The 19430-nt window shown below is 41.5% G+C and overlaps 1 protein-coding gene across 2 annotated transcripts in view; it reads right to left on the minus strand.

Moving 5' to 3' along the window:
• Window positions 1-19430, minus strand: part of KDM3B (lysine demethylase 3B) — a 68979-nt gene that overhangs the window by 24810 nt on the left and 24739 nt on the right. Inside the window, exons 6-11 of one of the 2 annotated variants that reach the window (XM_045999027.1) lie at window positions 17585-17659; window positions 14645-15244; window positions 9353-10589; window positions 8262-8463; window positions 3448-3662; window positions 2610-2762 (exon numbers count right to left, since the gene is read on the minus strand). In XM_045999027.1, the coding sequence (XP_045854983.1) occupies window positions 2610-2762; window positions 3448-3662; window positions 8262-8463; window positions 9353-10589; window positions 14645-15244; window positions 17585-17659 (2482 nt within the window). The remainder of the gene's footprint in view (window positions 1-2609; window positions 2763-3447; window positions 3663-8261; window positions 8464-9352; window positions 10590-14644; window positions 15245-17584; window positions 17660-19430) is intronic. The other variant, XM_045999028.1, reaches the window with a different exon arrangement.

Consider the following 19430-nt stretch of genomic DNA (forward strand, 5'->3'; position numbering starts at 1 on the left):
CCAACAGTTTATTTTTCTTTTGTTTCCCTTGCCTGAGGAGACATATTCAGAAAAATGTTGCTACGGCCAATACCCAAGGGATTACTGCCTATGTTCTCCTACATGTGTTTTATGGTTTTGGGTCTCACATTTAGTTATTTAATCCATTTTGAGTTTATTTTTGTGTATGGTGTTAAGACAGTGGTCTGGTTCATTCCTTTGCAAGTAGTTGTCCAGTACCAAAGAGACTCATACCTGCTCCTTCCTCCCTCCCGCCTTCTTCCTTCCTTCCTTCCCTTTCTTTCCTTCTTTCTTTCTCTTTCATTCTCTCTTTCTTTCTCAAGTCAACTCTATCCCCAGTGTGGGGCTCAAATTCATGACCCTGAGATCAAGAGTTGCATGCTCTACTGAGCCAGCCAGTTGCCCCCTGATTTTTCATGACTGAATGCAGAGTTTTTTTACTTTCATGTTTCAGAATGCTGGATTTTGTTGTAATCCTTTCAAGAATGTTTGGTTTTAGTCTGGTGCATAGTTAAGTAGCCTGCAGATCAGGTGGACCCAGTGTCTTTCTGGTAGCATACAAATGGTAAGTTATGGAAATTATTACGTCAACTGGTTTCTAAAGGTTCCTTTTTGGGCCTCGTATATGTGCAGATCACTATACAGTCAAAAACTGAGGTGATCGCTCTGCAGCCTCTGCTGTCCTCTCTGTGCAGCTCTAAGGTCTTTAGCACACTGCCTTACTCTTCTCAGACTCTGATCTCTATCTCAGCTCAGTGAGACTGCCAGATGGTTTTAGTTGCTCTTCCCTCTACTGCAGCCTGGAAACTGCCTACAGGCAGTAAACTGGAGAAACTGGAGGATTTGACTTGATTCTTCCCTTCTTTTACAGATCACAGACTCATGCTGCCTGCTGTCCAAAGTCTAAAACCGTGGATTCATACATTTAGTCTGGTTTTCTTGTTTATGGCAGGAGGGCAATTCCTGTGGAAGTTAATCTTTCATGGGCAGAAGTGGAAGTTCTAATAACTATATAACACACAGTAAGTAGTGGATGTTAGGCCCTGGGCTAACCACTTAAATATCTCGTTCAATCCTCACAACAATGCCGAGAGAGAAGTACTCATGTCACCGTTGTTTTATAGATAAGGAAACTGAGATTCTAGTGATTAATAGCCCAAGATACCACAGTCGGCATTAATAAGCTGTGAAAGGAGGTTTCAAATCCCAGTAGCATAAGCTCTAAACCACTGTGTTCCAATGGTTGCACAGTATCTCTGAAGAGGGAAGAATGAGGAGGTCAAGGGGCAAGAAGGTTTTCAGATAAGTAGTAAGATAAAGCAAGGACAAAAGGAAGCAAAAGATCTGAATATTCATTTTTCCAAAGATAAATAGCCAATAAGCACTGAAAAGAAGCTCAATACCAACAATCATCAGGAAAATGCAAATCAAAATCACACAATATGATAGGGACTCTTTCCTATAACCAAAAAGGCAGACAACAGGGGCACCTGAGTGGCGCAGTGGGTAAAGCCTCTGCCTTTGGCTCAGGTCATGATCTCAGCGTCCTGGGATCCAGCCCTGCATTAGGCTCTCTGCTTGGCAGGGAGCCTGCTTCCCCCTCTCTCTGCCTGCCTCTTTGCCTACTTGTGATCTCTCTCCAGAGATCAAATAAATAAATAAAATCTTGAAAAAAAAATTAAAAAAAAAAAAGGCAGACAATATTAAGTGTTTGAAAGAGGGGAAAAACTGGAACCCTTGTGCATTGCTGGTGGGATTATAAAATGATGTAGCTACTCTGGAATACAATTTTGGACAGTTCCTTGAAAGGGTTAAATGTAGAACCTCCATATAGCCCATCAATTCCACTCTAAGCATATACTCAAAAGAAATGAAAACCTATGTTCACACAAAAAACCTGTGCACAAATGTTCATAGTGGTACTTTTCATAATAGCTCAGAATGGAAACAACCTACATGTCCATCAGAACGGATAAACAAAATGTAGTATATCCATACAATGGAATATTATTTGGCAAAACAAAATAATAAGTTAATGATACGTGCTATAGCATGGATGAAACTTTAAAACAGTGTGCTGAAGTGCAAGGTCAAAGGCGGCCAAATATTGTATGATTCCATTTATAAGACAGGTACACAACAGGTAATTCTATAGAGATGAGACAATAAGTAGATTAATGGTTACCAAGGGCTGAGCAGAGAGAGAATACAGTTATTGCTAATATGTACAAAATTTCTTTTTGGAGCAACTAGAGTGAAATTTGGTAGTGGAAATGGTTGCACAACCTTGAGAATATACTAAAAACTTTTGAATTGTACACCTTAAAAGGGTGAATTTTAGAGCATGTGAGTTATATAGTAACATCAATAAAGATGTTATTTAAAAAAAAGAGAGAAAGGAAACAACAGAAGGTAAAGAATAACCCTTCTTGGCTTCTTTTAGCCTACCCAGTCAGGTTGGAATATTGGCAACTGTTAAGGCCTCACAATGCAACAAAAATGAGGGAAGCAAAGCAGTTCAAGATGGGGCACAAACCCATTCTGGCTTCAAGTCCCATACCTCCAATGACAGGTTACCTTTAGAACTGAACAGGACAATATTTGCTCACCACTGCGTGGACGGCTTTTTCTGAGCCTGTAACAGTCAAGGCAGACCCCAAATCCACATTTGCGACAAACCCAGTGGATGTTGAAGAGAGTTGTTTCACATACATCACACATTTCCCGTACACCACGCACTGCTCGCTTCCATGCCACTTTCTCTGGTGGAAAGAGGAAGAGGAATATTGTTGGCGTTGATCATCGTGAATAACAGCAAAAGACCCCAGATCCACTGACTGCTACTTGAACTGTTTTGTCCAGCAATAAAACTCAAAGATGTAAGAAGTTAGTGTTTCTATAAATGTTAAGAGAAAGAAAATAGATGCTACTGCTAATAGTTGTGAGCAAGTGTCAATGAAAATAAATGCCACATGTTTTTACTTAAGATAATGTAAAAATTTCAATTTGGGGGAGTTTGAAGTAAGAGGATTCTTCACTTGAAATGTAGGGGAAAATTTCATCAGAGAATTTTCCTTGGGTATAGTATCTCACAGACATGAAATATCAAAAATACCTGAACAATGGTGGAGTCTAGGTGTGAAACACGGTACGCAGTAGCACTTCATCTATTCACAAACCATGTATCACTTAGTAATACAAACTGGTTCAAAGCAAACTGAAAATATTCAGGGTGACCCAAACCCAGAGAGGGATCAAGGAAGGAATGAGGTCTGCTGGATACAGTTAGGGCCTCAGCTACTTAATTTGCTACAAAGAAAAGTCTTATCAGTCTTAGCTTATCCACAGAAAATGCCACCTGCCACTCCTGCCACTCCTCCTTTAAGAAACACAAAATTAAAGTTCTTAAGCAGGAGTGCCGGGAAAACAAGCAAGAGGGTGTCTTACGGTGTGGCTCCACCATCATCATTGCCTCCTTCTCGGACATCACGAGCTGGCAGAACTGGTCCCCAACGTTAGCCAGGATGTACTTTGAGGTCTCTAGGTCTATCCCTTCTGCTAGGGAGGAAGAGGGAATCCACAGGTTCATGGCATCAGGGTCACTTTGCTGGGGACTCAGAAATCCTTCCACACGGAGCACCCCCTTCCGAGTGAAGATCAATCTGAGAAAGGAAGGCAGATAATCAAATACATGGTAAACAGCAGCAGCCATGCAAACTGATACACACCTAAAACTCTAGGAGCTAAAAACATTAGGTAGGACTTAAGAGCAATCAGTATGCATTAAATATTTTCACCCTGGAGGGCATCTGGCTGGCTCATCTGGAAGGGCATCCAACTCTCTACCTTAGGGTTGCAAGTTCAATGCCCAAACTGCATGCAGACATACTTAAAGAAAAAAAAAATTCCACTGTATGTGATCAACACTGTATGCATTCTCTTCACTAGCAGGAAGACCTGTGAACATTTACTATGTCTGCGTTCTTTAAAAAACTTATCTCAGGGGCGCCTGGGTGGCTCAGTGGGTTAAAGCCTCTGCCTTTAGCTTGGGTCATGATCCCAGGGTCCTGGGATTGAGCCCCACCTTGGGCTCTCTGCTCAGCAGGGAGCCTGCTTCCTCCTCTCTCTCTGCCTACTTGTGATCTCTATCTGTCAAATAAATAAATAAATAAATAAAATCTTAAAAAAAAAACAAAAAAACAAAAACCAACAACTGATCTCAGGGGTGCCTGGGTGGCTCAGTCATTAAGCGTCTGCCTTCGGCTCAGGTCATGATCCCCGGGTTCTGGGATCGAGCCCCGCACTGGGCTCCCTGCTCAGTGGGAAGCCTGCTTCTCCCTCCCCCACTTCCCTTGCTTGTGTTCCTTCTTTCACTGTCAAATAAATAAAATCTTAAAAAGAGAAATAAGTAAGTTCATAAAGCAGGGTACTTTAAAAAATAAAACGAAATAAAAATAAAAATAAAAAGCTGTCCTCAGGTGTGTAAACCTAGCGATTCACAAACCTGTACCCCTGGGAATAAAAATACATTATATGTTTATAAAAAAATAAGAAATTTAAAAAAAAAAAAAAAAAAAAAAGCTGTCCTCAGGGGACACCTGGGTGGCTCAGTCAGTCAAGCATCTGCCTTCTTCGGCTCAGGTCATGACTGGGATCCAGTCCTGCATCTGGCTCCTTGCTCAGCTAGGAAACTGCTTCTTCCTCTGCCTACTGCTCTCTCTGCTTGTGCTCACTCTTGCTCTGACTTTCTCTCTCTGACAAATAAGTAAATAAAACCTTTATTTAAAAAAAAAAAAAAAAAAAAAGCTGCCCTCATAAATGCCCTGCAGTTTCTCTGTCTATCTGCCTGTTTGACATGTGCACCCACACCACTGACCATGACCAGAGGAAAACAGCCATGCTCACTGTCACACTTGAAATTCATGTCTACCTAAGTCAGGTGAGCCCTTCATGTTGCCTCCCACTCACAACAGTTTCCTGGTACACACTCTCCTAGATGCCTGTTTCATATCCTCACCTTTCTTTTCTAATCTCTAGTATAATTTCCCCCATGAGGACCCTGCTACGTATTCCACTGAGAAAATACAAAGAACCTAAAATAAATAAATTAAAATGAAAATTCAAAAAAAAAAAAAAAAGAAAATACAAAGAACCAGAAGAGATGTCCCACAAGTTCCCCTCACCATACTACCAGGCCTTCTTGCAACTGTGCTCATGTTCCTCTATCTGACCTGCAGCTGCTAGGCTGCTGCTAGGAATGAACTAGGTCCCAGCCAAGACTCATCTCTCCACCTATGCTCTATAACCTATCCTCTTGCATAGGCATCACATCACATACTCCCTTGTCTACATCATCTAGTTTCCTCCCTACTGAATCACTCTGGTATTTAAACTTGCTATCTCAAAAATCCTCTCAATCCCACACCCTCCTCTATTTATCTGTTTGTAAGAGCAACATTTTTTTAGAGTTGTCTAAACTGTCAACAGTTCCTCTTCCCTTTTATTTTCTCTTCATCCCCTCCTATCAGGCTTCCCCTCACTGTGACATACCAAAACTGTTTTTGACAAGGTCATTTGCCCCCTTAAATCCAATGGTCATTTTCAGTCCTTATCTGACCTAACTCAATCCCCGTTATTTGCCACAGTTCATTATTCCTTCCTGGAAATATTTTCTTTACTTGCCTTCCAGGACACCTTACTGACTTCTTTCTCAACCTCCCTTACCAGCTCCTCCTCATCTTTCTAGTCTCTCAATATTGCAGAATTCCAGGATTGGTCCTAGGAATGCCGCCCCCCCCCCCCCCTTTTAAGATTTTATTTATTTATTTATTTATTTGACAGAGCACAAGCAGGAGGAGTGGAAGAGGGAGAAGGAGGCTCCCCACACCAAGCAGGGAGCCCGATGCAGGGCTCAATCCCAGGACCTTGGGATCATGACCTGAGCTGAAGGCAGATGCTTAACCAACTGAGCCACCCAGGTGCCCAGACACACAGCTTTAAATACCTAGTGACATTAAAATTTTTAACCTCCTGTCTGGACTTTTCCCCTCAATTCAGGAGTTAAGGTTCCAGCTGCTCTTTCAATATCTTCATCTAGAAATCTAACAGGCATCTCAAATTTAAAAAGCCCAAATTAAAGTTCTCATTTTCTTCCCCAAACCTGCTTTTCCCTGAGAAATCTCCTTATCAGTAAATGACAATCCCATTCTTCCAGTTTTTAGGTCAAAAGCTGTAGAATCATCTTTGACTTCATTCCTTCTTCCATACTCATCTAACCCATCAGAAAATCATATGAGTTCTCCCTCCAAAATATATTCTTTTTTTTTTTTTTTTTAAGGATTTTACTTATTTATTTTACAAACAGAGCAAAAGCAGGGGGGAGCAGCAGGCAGAGGGAGAGGAAGAACCGACTGAGCCACCCAGGGACCCACTCAAGATATATCCTTAATCCAACCAGACTCCTCACTTTCATCAGCAGGCCACCATCATTTCTCACCTGGATAATTTCAACAGCCTCCTTACTTCTCCGTGTTTCTGCCTTTGCCTCAACATAATCTATTCTCAAGAGGCAATTACAGTGATCCTTTAAAACATTCCTCAGTGTCACTCATCAGCTCAAAACCTTCAATGACTTTTCTTTCAAAACGAAAGCCAAGGCCCTTAGAGTATTCCTTTAAAATATGGACAGATGGGGTGCCTGGGTCGCTCAGTTGTTAAGTGTCTGCCTTCAGCTCAGGTCAAGTCCCTGATCAGGCTCCCTGCTCAGCAGGAAGCCTGCTTCTCCCTCCGCCACGCCCTTCCTTGTGTTCCCTCTCTCGCTGTCACTCTCTCTGTCAAATAAATAAATAAAATCTTAAAGAAAAAGAAAATATAGACCCATTGTTAACTCTATGACCTCAAATCTATCTTTTCCCCCCACTCTATCTTTTCGCCACCCTGGCTCCACAAACATACCAGGAATATTCCAGCCTTAGGACAGTTGCTCTTGTGCCTTCTACCTGGAATACTTGTCTCCCAGGAAAATGTGCAAACTACCCCTTCGCCTCCTCAAGGTCTTTACTCAAATCTCAGTTTCTAAAATCATCCTATTTAAACTATAGCGTCTCTTAACCCCCCTTTACTTCAGTCCTCTTCTGTCTTTATTTTTCTCATAGTTACTATCAGCTAACATACCTTATATTTATTTATTAATTAACTATTATTATTATTAAATATTTAATTAATCTGCCTCCTCAGCAACCTCCTAAGGTCTGGATCTTTATGGTTTTATATGCTGTTTAACCCTCAGTGCCCACAACAATGTCTGGCACATAGTTAAGTGCTCAGTAAATATTTGCTGAGTGAATCCATACTATGTGGATAAATCATTTGGATCTATTTTAAAAATGAAGAATTCCTGAAAGATCATTTAGATGAAATTCTTCTGCCTTTGGCTTAGGTCATCATCCCAGGGTCCTCGGATGGAGGCTTGCATGGGGCTCCCTGCTCAGCGGGGAGTCTGCTTCTCCCTCCCCCACGCCCCCTGCTTGTGTTCCCTCTCTCTCTGTCTCTCTCTGTCAAATAAATAAATAAAATCTTCAGAAGAAATTAGAAGAAGAATTTCTAAGTTTATCAAGCAGAAAAAAAGTGACGAAAAGCATTTGTTCGGTAAAAGCAGGGGACATTCCCAGGATTTGTCAGTTATCTCTATTTCAAGGACACTTCCCATTATCTCCAAATCTTCCTTCTTCCTCTCTCAGAGAGTGAAGTTATTTTTTTTTTTTAAGATTTTATTTATTTATTTGACAGAGAGAGGAATCACAAGTAGGCAGAGAGAAGGGGAAGCAGGCTCCCTGCTGCGCAGAGAGCCCGATTCGGGGCTCAATCCCATGACCGTGAGATCATGACCAGAGCGAAAGGCAGAGGCTTAACCCACTGAGCCACCCAGGCGCCCCTCAAGTTACTTTAGTACCAAAAAGGAGTAAGTGGTCAGGCACATATATACCACAACACGCATCCTTCTGCTTATACCACTGGTTTCAAATGGAACCCAAGTTAGGAATAATGTCACGAAGCTCAGGGGCCAGCAGCTCAGACTGTTCAGCTTCAATTCCCTTGGGACAAAGCCACCAGTCACTTCACAGTCCAAGCACCTGAGTGGCTCCTGTGTCAGAGCAAAGACCCCAGAGCCAAGGGGTTAAGGAAAACAAAGAAAAGATGTGAGATTCAGAGAAAGAGTGGGAAATGGAAACGGGGAAGGAGACAGAGATGGGTTTGGGTACCTCCGGAAGTGAAAGAAGCGGCAGGCCACAGTGGAATCATCTTGCTCCTGTTCTTTAAACTTCCGATACCGCTCCAGGCGGCACTCCCGACACTTGTGCAGGTGAGGGGCTACATTGATGCAGGACCCATCCTGCAGGAAGGGCTCTCCAGACTGCTTCAGCTTCTTCACTTTGCTCACATCTTTCAGCACTGATTGGCCAACTGTAGAAAGGGAAGGGGGAGAAACAGCTGGTCATGATTGGTATTAATGAGACCCAGTAACATGATCCTCCTGGTGCTGCATTCTTGTCCTGACCTGGCTCATTCTTCCTTGCCGTGGCTTGGCTTGTGCCTACCAGACCCATCCCTGACAGAAAAGGAGGGAGCAAAGAGGCTTAACTGGAAGCTAAGGACCATGGAGAGAATCTGTGGGCAGTGTCCAATTACAAGGAAACAGCTCTGGCATGGGCGAGGAAAACCCAAGAAAGCAGAAAGTAGCCACTTGCCTCTAGCCTCTGGGGATACAACTATTCTACTAACAACAACTCTTGTACCCCCATTAGGATACCAATTCCTAATGACAACAGTTACTTTTCACCATTCGACTTTCTTAGATACTTGCCCGTATGTAATTCTGGACCATAACCTCACAGCATCGGAATTAATGGCTTTTGGAAGAGGTGTTAAAACCTTATATGTGTAACAGAGAGAAGCAAATTTGAGGGGTGATTCTTTTTGCTAAAGTAATTCTATGAAAGGCTGTACTCAGTATCTCCTCTAAATTAAAGAGGATGGGCCAAAGAGAAGAAAGAGATGAGAAAAACACCAGGAAAGAGCTCCTGAGCAAAAGGAGTATCAAGGGTCCTCTTCTGTGGGATTATCATTACACAGGTAGATATCCCTCTTTAGTAACGCTGCTGGGTTAGATGCAATCCTGCCCTAAACCATAAGGTTGGATGAGGGGCCTCTACTCGGCCCTTCTGGCTATTTTATTCCACGTGACTACAGAACTTCCCATCGAAGGAAGGGCTTCTGCTGCCCAGGAGCACAACAGGCGGGCATTCGAGGCCAGTACCAGAGCCCAGGCAATGGATAACCCCAGCAAGATCACCTTTCAGGGGCGCGGTCCGCGGTCGGCCCTTTGGGGCCTGCTTCCCTTTGCCTTTGCCCAGCAATAGCTCAGCACTTCGCTCCCCATTGGGGCCCAACTTCCCCATTAGGTGCTCTGGAATCCCCTTCATGCCAGTCTTGGCCTGCAGCTGCTCCTCAGAATCGCTCAAATCTGACAGGTCACTGTTGGTACTGGAGTCCGAGTCCTGTCTGCAAGCCAAGCTTCGCTCATCCAGTGAGAACCTTTTCACAGCTTCAAAAGGAGCTTTGTTCTCCTGTGAAAAATCTGCTGGGGAGGACAGAAAGCTGCCTGAGTGCCTGCCAAAGACGTTACTAAAGGTTTTGAGGAGGGGATTGTCCTGCTGCCCAGGCCCCACAGTTGGCCTCTCCTCTGTGGGGCTGGAGGAGAGAGTAGGCATCTCAATGGGCTGGGTGAGGCTGCTGGTGGGCGAGCTGGAGCGGCCGTTCCCCATGGAAGAGAGGCTTGGACCTCCGGTGGTAAGAGCTGAGCCCAGAACACCAGACACCAGTTTAGAGGAGTCAGTTGTGATGAAGAGGGTTTTCTTCTTTGCTAAGGATGCCGAATCTGCAGAGGCGTGAGCCTCGGGCCAGCTGGCTGCCGCTTTAGAGGTGACCGTGGTAGCAGAGGAAGAGCTACCTGATGCCTGAGATGCAAAGCTGCTGAAAGGGCTATGTTCAACTTTCTCCACAAATGCAAGGAAAGGGTTAGAGGGCTCTTCTCGGGATAGTTTAGGGGGCTGTAAAAATAGATTTTCATGACTCTCTGGGGTGCGGGGATTTAGGAGGCTCCGTGGGAAGGCTGGCGTGAGGGTGGGCATGGACTCTGCAGGCATCTTCCGATCCACAGAGCTGCCAGCCTTAGAGCCTGATTTAGTGTCTACTCCAAGAGTGGATCTGCCTTTACACAGGCTCTCAAGGCTTTGTTTGAATGAGTCTCGACTGGAGGAATCATCAGCCAAACTCTCTGAAACGGTAGTGAAGTAGTTACTGGTGGGTAAGGTTTGGGACATGCACTGAAAAAACAAGTTTTTGGAGAGATCAGAGTCTTTCTGAGACTCTGGTGCAGAGCTACAGCCAAAAGAGAAGCCCAAAGGTTTGTTTTCTGTGGCTAGAACCCCATTGGACTGGCTCCTTCCACTTCCAAAAGTCAAAGGTTGTGATGAACTTGGGAGAGATGCTCCAAATCCAGAAGAAGCCAGAATGGTATTTCTTGAATTCTGAAAAGAAGATAGCCAGAGTTAGTGATGCTGCTTTCTCTTGACAACCCTGTTATCTCTTTTCTGGACTTAGGCAAATGTTTCTTGTGGGTCCAATCAACTTTTCTCTCTTACAATTCCATGAAAACTGCTCTTAAAACTAAATCTCATCAGCATTAAGGAAGAAACCTGCCACAGACCACATAGAGGGCATCTTTAACACAGAGAGCTCTTAGAGGTAGCAGGATGTCATTCATCCTACCACTCCCTTGACTGTTAGCCAACTGGCTGTCATAGCACCAGGGGGCTGTGTAAGCTTCTTAGTTTCTATTTGGAAATGAAAACTCTACCAGGAGCAGGAGAAAAGGGTTCCTGAACAGACAGACAGAGCTTTTACTATGAAATGAATTTAGGGGCCCTGCAATATTAATCCACTTCAGTGACCTCAGCTATTGTCAAAGTTTTGATTTATTTAAAAGTTTTGATTCATTTAAACTACCTGCCCATCTTACAAAAGTGACTTCCATCCCATGACAAGCCCACTGCACATTAAGGAAAAAAAATCTCTTTATTAGTCTGAAACTCCCCAAGATGGATTGTTTTAGAATCTGGCCATTTATTTATGAGTCCAAATCAACCTAAAATTTGAGTATCTGTTTCAATTAAAGTTAGACCTAAAGACATTAAATTATAGAAAGCACATTCATGGGGAGCCTCCGTGACTCAGTCAGTTAGCCATCCCACTCTTGATCTTGGCTCAGGTCTTGATCTCAGGGTTGTAAGTTCAAGCCCTGCACTGGGCTCCATGCTGGGCATGGAGTCTACATTAAAAACTTAAAAAAAAAAAAAAAAAAAAAAAAAAAGCACACTCGTCACTAAACCCTTTTGTTATCATTAGGATCTAACAAGCCTCCAAACAGAAGAAGCACAGATACTCATACACCCACCAAACATTAAGTACTCAGCCTAACAAACTGAAGAATGAAAAAACACTCTGTTTTTTTACCTTGAAAATGTTAACTTCTACATGTGAATAAAAGGTGTGTGTGTAAATAAAGAAGGGCAGGATCCCTTTCATATACATATCCAGGTCTAAACACTTAAAATCAACTTTCAGATAGTAGAGGATGCTATCTCTAGACATTCATTTTAAAACACTGGTAACAAAAATTATTCCAGGACTGCTTAACGGGTATCAGGCTGGCTTCTGGGATGATGAAAATTTTTGGAACTAGAAAGTGCTATCAGTTGCATGACACTGTGGATGTACTAAATACCACGTATTATAACACTTTAAATAGTTAAAATGGTAAATTTTTAAAAAAATAGATTTTATTTATTTATTTATTTGACAGAGAGAGAGAGAGACCACAAGTAGGCAAAGAGGCAGGCAGAGAGAGAGGAGGAAGCAGGCTCCTCACTGAGCAGAGAGCCCGATGCGGGGCTTGATCCCAGGACCCTGAGATCATGACCCGAACTGAAGGCAGAGGCTTAACCCACTGAGCCACCAGGGCGCCCCTAAAATGGTAAATTTAATGGTTACTTTTCCACAATTCAAAAAATTATTCCAGATAAAGGAAATGGCTATTGTCCAAAGGGGGGGGGTGTTTACTTAAGGTATTCTTAAAACATGCAAGAGAGTCTATGTTAGGACTTTGAGGGTGGCAAAGATACATGAGAACCATGCAGGCTACCTGTGGCTTGCCTCCAGTTCACAACTGCTACAGAGACTGCTTCATGGCATTTCTGAGTTAAAAACCTGAAGTTTGTTTGTTTATTGATTTATTTAAAGGTAAACCTGACACCCAATGTGTGGCTGGGAGATCAAGACTCACTCTACTGACTGAGCCAGACAGGCGCCCCATTATTCTTTTTCTTTTCCTTCCCACCAATCAACAACTACTGCCTTAAACGTCCTCCCAATAAAAAAGAAGAGAATAGAAAGACACACCCCTAATGACCGGCTTTTGTTTATTTCTCTTTCTTTTTTTAGACTTTATTTATTTACCTCATAGAAAGTGAGAAAGAGAGAGAGCACACAAGTGTGGGGAGGGCAGAGGGAGAGGGAGAAGCAGACTCTTGGGTAAGCAGGGAGTAGGATGCAGGCCCTGATTCCGGGACCCCAGAATCATTACCTGAGCCAAAGGCAGACACTTAACCGACTGAGCCACCCACCCTGGCTGTAATTTCATTAGCAGCATTTGGCCAGGAGCCTTGACACCTGCATGACTCCAGCAATCCAGCACGGGTAGCTCAGGTTTCACTACTAAAGTTACTCTTTAAAAATAAATATACATGGGCGCCTGGGTGGCTCAGTGGGTTAAGGCCTCTGCCTCTGGCTCAGGTCATGATCCCAGGGTCCTGGGATCCAGCCCTGCATCTGGCTCTCTGCTCAGTGGGGAGCCTGCTTCTCCTCCTCTTTCTCTCTGTCTGCCTCTCTGCCTACTTGTGATCTCCGTCTATCAGATAAATAAATAAATATACCAAAAAGATAAAATAAAAAATAATTATACACATGAATGAAAAATAATTTGGATGGCCTTTCATTTTCCTTCAAATTATTAAATTTTAAATCCTTTTCTTGTCAGAAAGTGATCAAACTGATTTCAACTTAATTTTTAGGGCAAGAAGTTTCCTGGGGGCTGTATCCCTATTTTAGATTTGACTTCACAGTGGAAACTTCCATTTCTGTACTTTTAAATCAGATCCCAGGACAATACTTAGGCTGACACATTACCAAAATCACTGATACAGTCACAGAAACTTCTCCAACCTGTTTGGAAAATGCCCTTTGACTCTACATTTCCTCTATTCAGCTTTGCTACCCCAAGAATAACAGCATTCAGTGTGTCTCCTCCTGCAGCATATAAAATGTGGTCTACTTTGTAATCCCCTTTATATCTACATCACCTTTGACATGAACTGGATTTTAACTAATTTGAGCAATATGATGACTTACACACAGTGGAAATCCACATAAGATCCTTACCTAGTTATCTTGGGAATCCTAGTCAATAAAGGACAAATCAAGAATAGTGTGAAATTTCCATTTTATAGGCCTTCTCCTCTTCTGCCTGGACCTTTCGCCTCTCTCCCCATCCCTGCACACTAAGGATTCACAAACTGCATCTCTCAGGAGAGGAAGCAGTCGGATGAAATATATATGCCATGTTTTACTGGGCACTGTTATACCTAAAATGATTCCATCTTAAGATGTGAGCTCCTTCAAACAGGGATTTCAATTCTTTGTTTGTAATACACAGTACTTAGCACACAGTAGTTTCCTATACGTAATTTAAAAAATCATTTAGTATTTTGTCTATTTCATATTCCAACTTGAGGAAACAGCCAGTCTGAAAAAAAAAATGACTAGCATCATGTAAGAAATGATTTTGATAGTGTTTCAAATTTGATTGGGTAGCCAACTTGATACTAGGTTGTATTTAACAGAAGTTCCATTTCAGAAAGGAACATTGTGTACTGGAAAAAGAACATAGTAAGTTGGATACTACTGTGATTAATTCCATCAAATTTTCCAGGTAAGGCTTAAAAAGAGTAAGTTAGGAAAAAAAAAAGAAACTTTTATGGCCATATCAAATCATGGAAAGAAGCCTAGCCTCAAAGGAAAATATCACAGAAAATGATGAACTAAAAACAGGGGATAGTAATAGTTGCTTTCACATAGCCTTAATTATAGTGTTCACTGTTACCAACACTATAATTCATTAACCTTGCCTCTCATAGGCCTGGTAGAGGCTCAACCACTATGTGAACTAAATAGATAATTGAATTAAAAAATATTCCCCACCAGATCTATTTGAGCATCTCATTAAATTGGGTTTTATAATCAGTTTTTGATTCGTGCAATTGTTCAGGTGACTTTTAAGAGCTAATAAAGTTATTAAAATATACACATTTGCCCAACGAGCAGTAAAGGACTATTCAGAGTACAATTTAAGCACACCTCAGAAATCCTCCTTCCCTGTGGCATTTTAGATGCTATTTAATGTGTTAACATTAAAGTAGGGTAAGAAAATGAAACCAAATCTTGCAAATCTGCCCCTGAAACAACTCACCTCTCCTGGGGCCTGTAACCGGCTGCCTTTCTGTTTGTCCGGCCCAGTCCCTGCTGCAAGGCCAGTGTCTGAGATCCTCACCGTGGTTGGGGTGGAGCTGGCGGTAGTGACCACAGCTGCTGAAGCCACAATGCCCTGGCCACCTTGTTCCAGTGTTTTTCCTGCCTCTTTGTTTTCGGCTCCACCCACCTCTGGGGCCAAAGGTGTTTGACCTGTGGCTGGAGAATATGGAGTGAAAGGTACAGGTGTGTCCCCACCTACAGGCTCATCCTGTACCACCAGAGTCCTGCCGTTTTCTTTGGTGTAAGTGGCAAAGCGAATGTTGCGGTTAATCTGGGGGACAAATGTAGTCGGTGGCTGCTTGGCTCTCTGATCCAGCCCTGGCTCTCCACTGGCATTCCCTCCTTTCCAGGGCCCTCGGCTCGCCTCACCTCCATCGCTCCCATTACTGTCTACTTCACCCCTGTCTCCTTTTAATTTCTTTGATGCAGGGTCACACCCAGAGTCCGAAGCACTTTTTCTCCTCCGGCCATCTTTCCCCTCTATGCTCTCTCTCTTCTTCTTTCCTTTGGAAGATTTTACTGCTTTTAACGTACCCCCCTACAAAACAAAATTCAAAAAAGATTTATTATAAGGAACCTTCCATCCTGTGAAAACCATAAACCATTAGCTCTTTCCCATCTCTAGAAGCAGACAATCAAAGCAGGCAGATTGCTCCATTCCAAAGCCAGCTCTAAGATATCCCCTTAGTCAGAAAGCTCCAATCTTCCTATGACTCAATTTACACATGTATTCAAGATAATGGTTAGGAGAGATTAACTCACTTGGCCAACTTTCCCTTAAATAAAAGTCTTCCTCAAATGGACTTTTTTTGAGGGTTTGAAAGATTTGCGGAATTTACTTTACAAAAGAAGACCGTTAGTGCTAGGATGGGAGCTCATTTGCCCCTTGATGTAAAAAGAAATCTGCTTTATTTTGTATTTTTATCCTTGTTTGAATGAAACTGGCATTTTAAGTACTGAAATATAAAATCTCTTCTATCCAGAAGTCACTAAAAAAACTGGTGACAACTTAACAATAGGAAGACCGACATTTGTGAGTCTGTGACCAAAGGAAAAGTGTGTCCAATACAGGCAGGTTTGGATTGCTCTTGTGGGCACTATAAATACACAAACAATCTCCAGAACTTATTTCAAAGTATTAGACAAAGGAAAGCAAAATAGGCGGGCTACCATAGACCAAACAGCCAAACCCCTTAGCTCTTCCAATAATTTCGGCCTATGAAATCTAACTTGTGCCTTAATTGAGAGGCCAAGCAACCTTGAAAAATAGAAGAAGACACCATTCCTATCTCTAAATAAACTCCTCCCCTGGCAAGAACAAGGGGAAGTTGGCTTAGAACACTCAAGCAATCTTTGTGCTGTAAGAACTTTTATCTAGAACATTATTAGAATAGTATCCTACTATGAGGGAATGCTTTTTTTTTTAAGCTTCATTCAGGTAATTTTCGGATAGTTTTACTCCGATAATATGTGTTGGAGTGTCAATAAGCTAGGGAGACACAGTTATTTAGCCATTAATGTTCACCAACTTCATTAAACTAATCTTGGTGTACTTGAATATTTATAGCTTCTTTGTACAGATCTGTATTTTTGTTGTAGCATTATAGCTTTGACAGCTGCAACTTCCTCAAATTTTATACTTCTTGCCAGTTCTAGTTTTTCTATTCTTTTTTTCCCCTGCTGCCTTCATTTCCATCTTTTCTCCCTTAATTTCCTTCTATAGTTCTTAACAAAGCTTAAGATTTACTTCTGTTTCCCCCATACTTTTGGCAATCTACTCCTGAAAACCACAGATCTCACCTCTTATCCATCCAGCCAAGTTGCTAATCCCGGCTCACTGCAACCTCCCTGAGCACTAACTTGTATGTATATCCTACTTCCGGTGAGCTACTCACATGTGAGTACACAGCATAAAATATGGAGACCAGTACTCTCTAGATATATCTGACCAGTGGAACAGTGCATGGCAAATGAAAGGTACTTAATGAATGAAAGAAATAAGAAAGGGAATAAAAATGGGCCCAACACCCATTAAAGTAAAAGATATTTTTAGTCATGTAAACAGTCAAGAAACATAGCCTAGTTGTAGCAATATAATACATAGTAAAGAGCTATTAAATTTAACCCTGATTCTTCTTTTCCTAACTTGATTCTGTTTTATCAAGTCAAGAATGACTGGATAAAGATGAGAACCAGACACTTAGCAGGAGTGGCCAAGATGACAATATTAGAGAACTGCTAAGAGACTATGAGGAACATGTGGCTAGATGGCTATCTTGTCATTGTCTTAATGAAAGCAATTCACATGGCATTCCTTGATTGGTTTAGGCACAGGCTTATTACGTATCTTTTTTTGGGTTATGATAATTCTGAATGAACCAAGAGCTGGCCTGAATCACAGGAGTAATCCACTGTGTGCTGAGCACTGAACTAGCTAGGCACCTGTTTGATTTATTTCTTCTTGGGATACAAAATTTCAGACTTCTTGGAGCTCACCATCACTTAATGGAAAGAAAAAGGATGCAACTTCTCCATTTCTTATTAGGCAGGTTATAGATATTACTACTGCTTATTACAGCTTTAACTGTCTACTGTATCTTTCAAATATACCAAATATATCTGTCCTGAACGAATAGTAAGGCTATAGAATCCTAAAATGGTTAGGCAACACAGCCATGATTAGAAGGGTTTGCTCCAACTATACTTCTTCTTGACACTATATTCCCTTAACCAGACAAGACTTGGAGAGAGCAAGAAATGTACAGTGGCCAGAGTGGAAGCCCAAAGCACATCCATAGGTAACACACTCACGAGGAATCTGCGTAACAAGATAAAGAAAGATCATGAGTCTGATCAGAGACTCAGTCGACTACTATACCTCGTTCTGAGTAGTTGAATTATCCATCAGCATCACATGGATCAGTCTGGGATCTACGGACTTGATCTCACCACTCTAGAGTAGGAGAAGGATAGCAGAAAATATGAAAAAGGGGGAAAAAAGATTTAGGCATTGTCCAAAGACATAATTATGTATTCTTCTAATCCATGTAATTATCTCTTTGTTTCTACTCCCCTAATAGGATGAAAGCTCCACGAAAGCAGGGTTCTCTACTATCTCATTCACTGCAAGAATAACAACATCCAAAACAAGGTCAGGAATATTATGAGCACTCAAATATTTGTTAAATTAATGAATGAATTGAGTTCAAGGCCCAAGTGTCTCTTTCAGGGACATTAATTGCAAATTCTACATCTCTAAAATCTTCCTATTCTGCACATATCACAAAGTAAAAAATCTACAAAACCAAAAATCATTAAAAGAACCACTCTATCAATAAACACTAAAAATACTGGGGAGCAGCTGAAAGGATACCCGGTCAGACTTAATATGTATATCCTTTGATCTAGCAATTATATACTTAGAAATTTATTCCAATAAGTAATGCGAAATAGTATATAATAATATATGTTCGAGGACATTCACCACATTATTTGATTATTGAAAATACTGGTAACGATTTAAATGTCCATCAATTTTAGATTAAACTAGTTATAATATACGAATTCAGTGGAACAGCATGCATCTATTTTAAAAGAATGAGGAAAATTTCTATGTATATTTACATAGATGTTGATAATCTACAGCTAAATAAAAAAGGTAAATTATAGAACTTTATGTATGGTATAATCTCATTTATTAATAAAGTATGGCTCATATGCTTATCACATAAATTTGTAACATGCAAATATTACAACACACAAATGCAAGGTATTTCAAAGAATATGGAATACATACCAAATTATTAATGGTGGTTACCAATGAGGGGAGTGATATTTGCCTAGGGGAAAGGGTTTTCCAATATCTACTTTATTTATATGTATTTCTGACATTTTATTTATTTATTTATAAAATATTTTATTTACTTATTTAACAGAGAGACACAGCAAAAGAGGGAACACAAAGCTGGGGGAGTGGAAGAGGGAGAAGTAGGCTTCCCCTGAGCAGGGAGCCCGATGCAGGGCTCAATTCCAGGACCCTGGGATCATGACCTAAGGCAAAGCAGACACTTAACGACTAAGCCACCCAGGTGCCCCTATTTCTCATATTTTATTTTTTTAAAGATTTTATTTATTTGACACAGAGAGAGATCACAAGCAGGCAGGCAGAGAGAGAGGGAAGGCAGGCAGAGAGAGGGAAGCAGGCTCCCTGCTGAGCAGAGAGCCCGATGTGGGGCTCAGTCCCAGGACCCCGAGATCATGAACTGAGCCGAAGGCAGAGGCTTAACCCACTGAGCCACCCAGGCACCCCTATTTCTCACATTTTAAAATGAAGATTAATTAGTGATATTTTTGAAAACTCAATAAGGAATTAAGCAAAATTATTTACGCTTATATTACACATGACTGCTAAGGGCAAATCTGAAACCAATTCAAAGACAGCATAAATATATTTCTGTTTGCCTCAAAACACTCATCTGTTGTTTTTCCTAGACAATTCTCCAGGTAGCTCTAGATGCTGTGCTTTATTTTTATTTACTTCATTAGAAACAATTAACTTTTTTTTAGCATCTAAATGGGAGTGGTGTAAGTATTACAGAAGCAAATCCTCACTGACTGAATTTTAAACTACTAACCTTTACGGATATGATAAACTAAGGCCAATACCACTTCACATTTTTACGTTAATGTTTTACAGATTTCAAAGCACTTTCCGATATATTATC

The sequence above is a fragment of the Meles meles genome, chromosome 3 (genome assembly GCF_922984935.1).
Source record: "Meles meles chromosome 3, mMelMel3.1 paternal haplotype, whole genome shotgun sequence".
In the NCBI taxonomy this organism is placed as follows: domain Eukaryota; kingdom Metazoa; phylum Chordata; class Mammalia; order Carnivora; family Mustelidae; genus Meles; species Meles meles.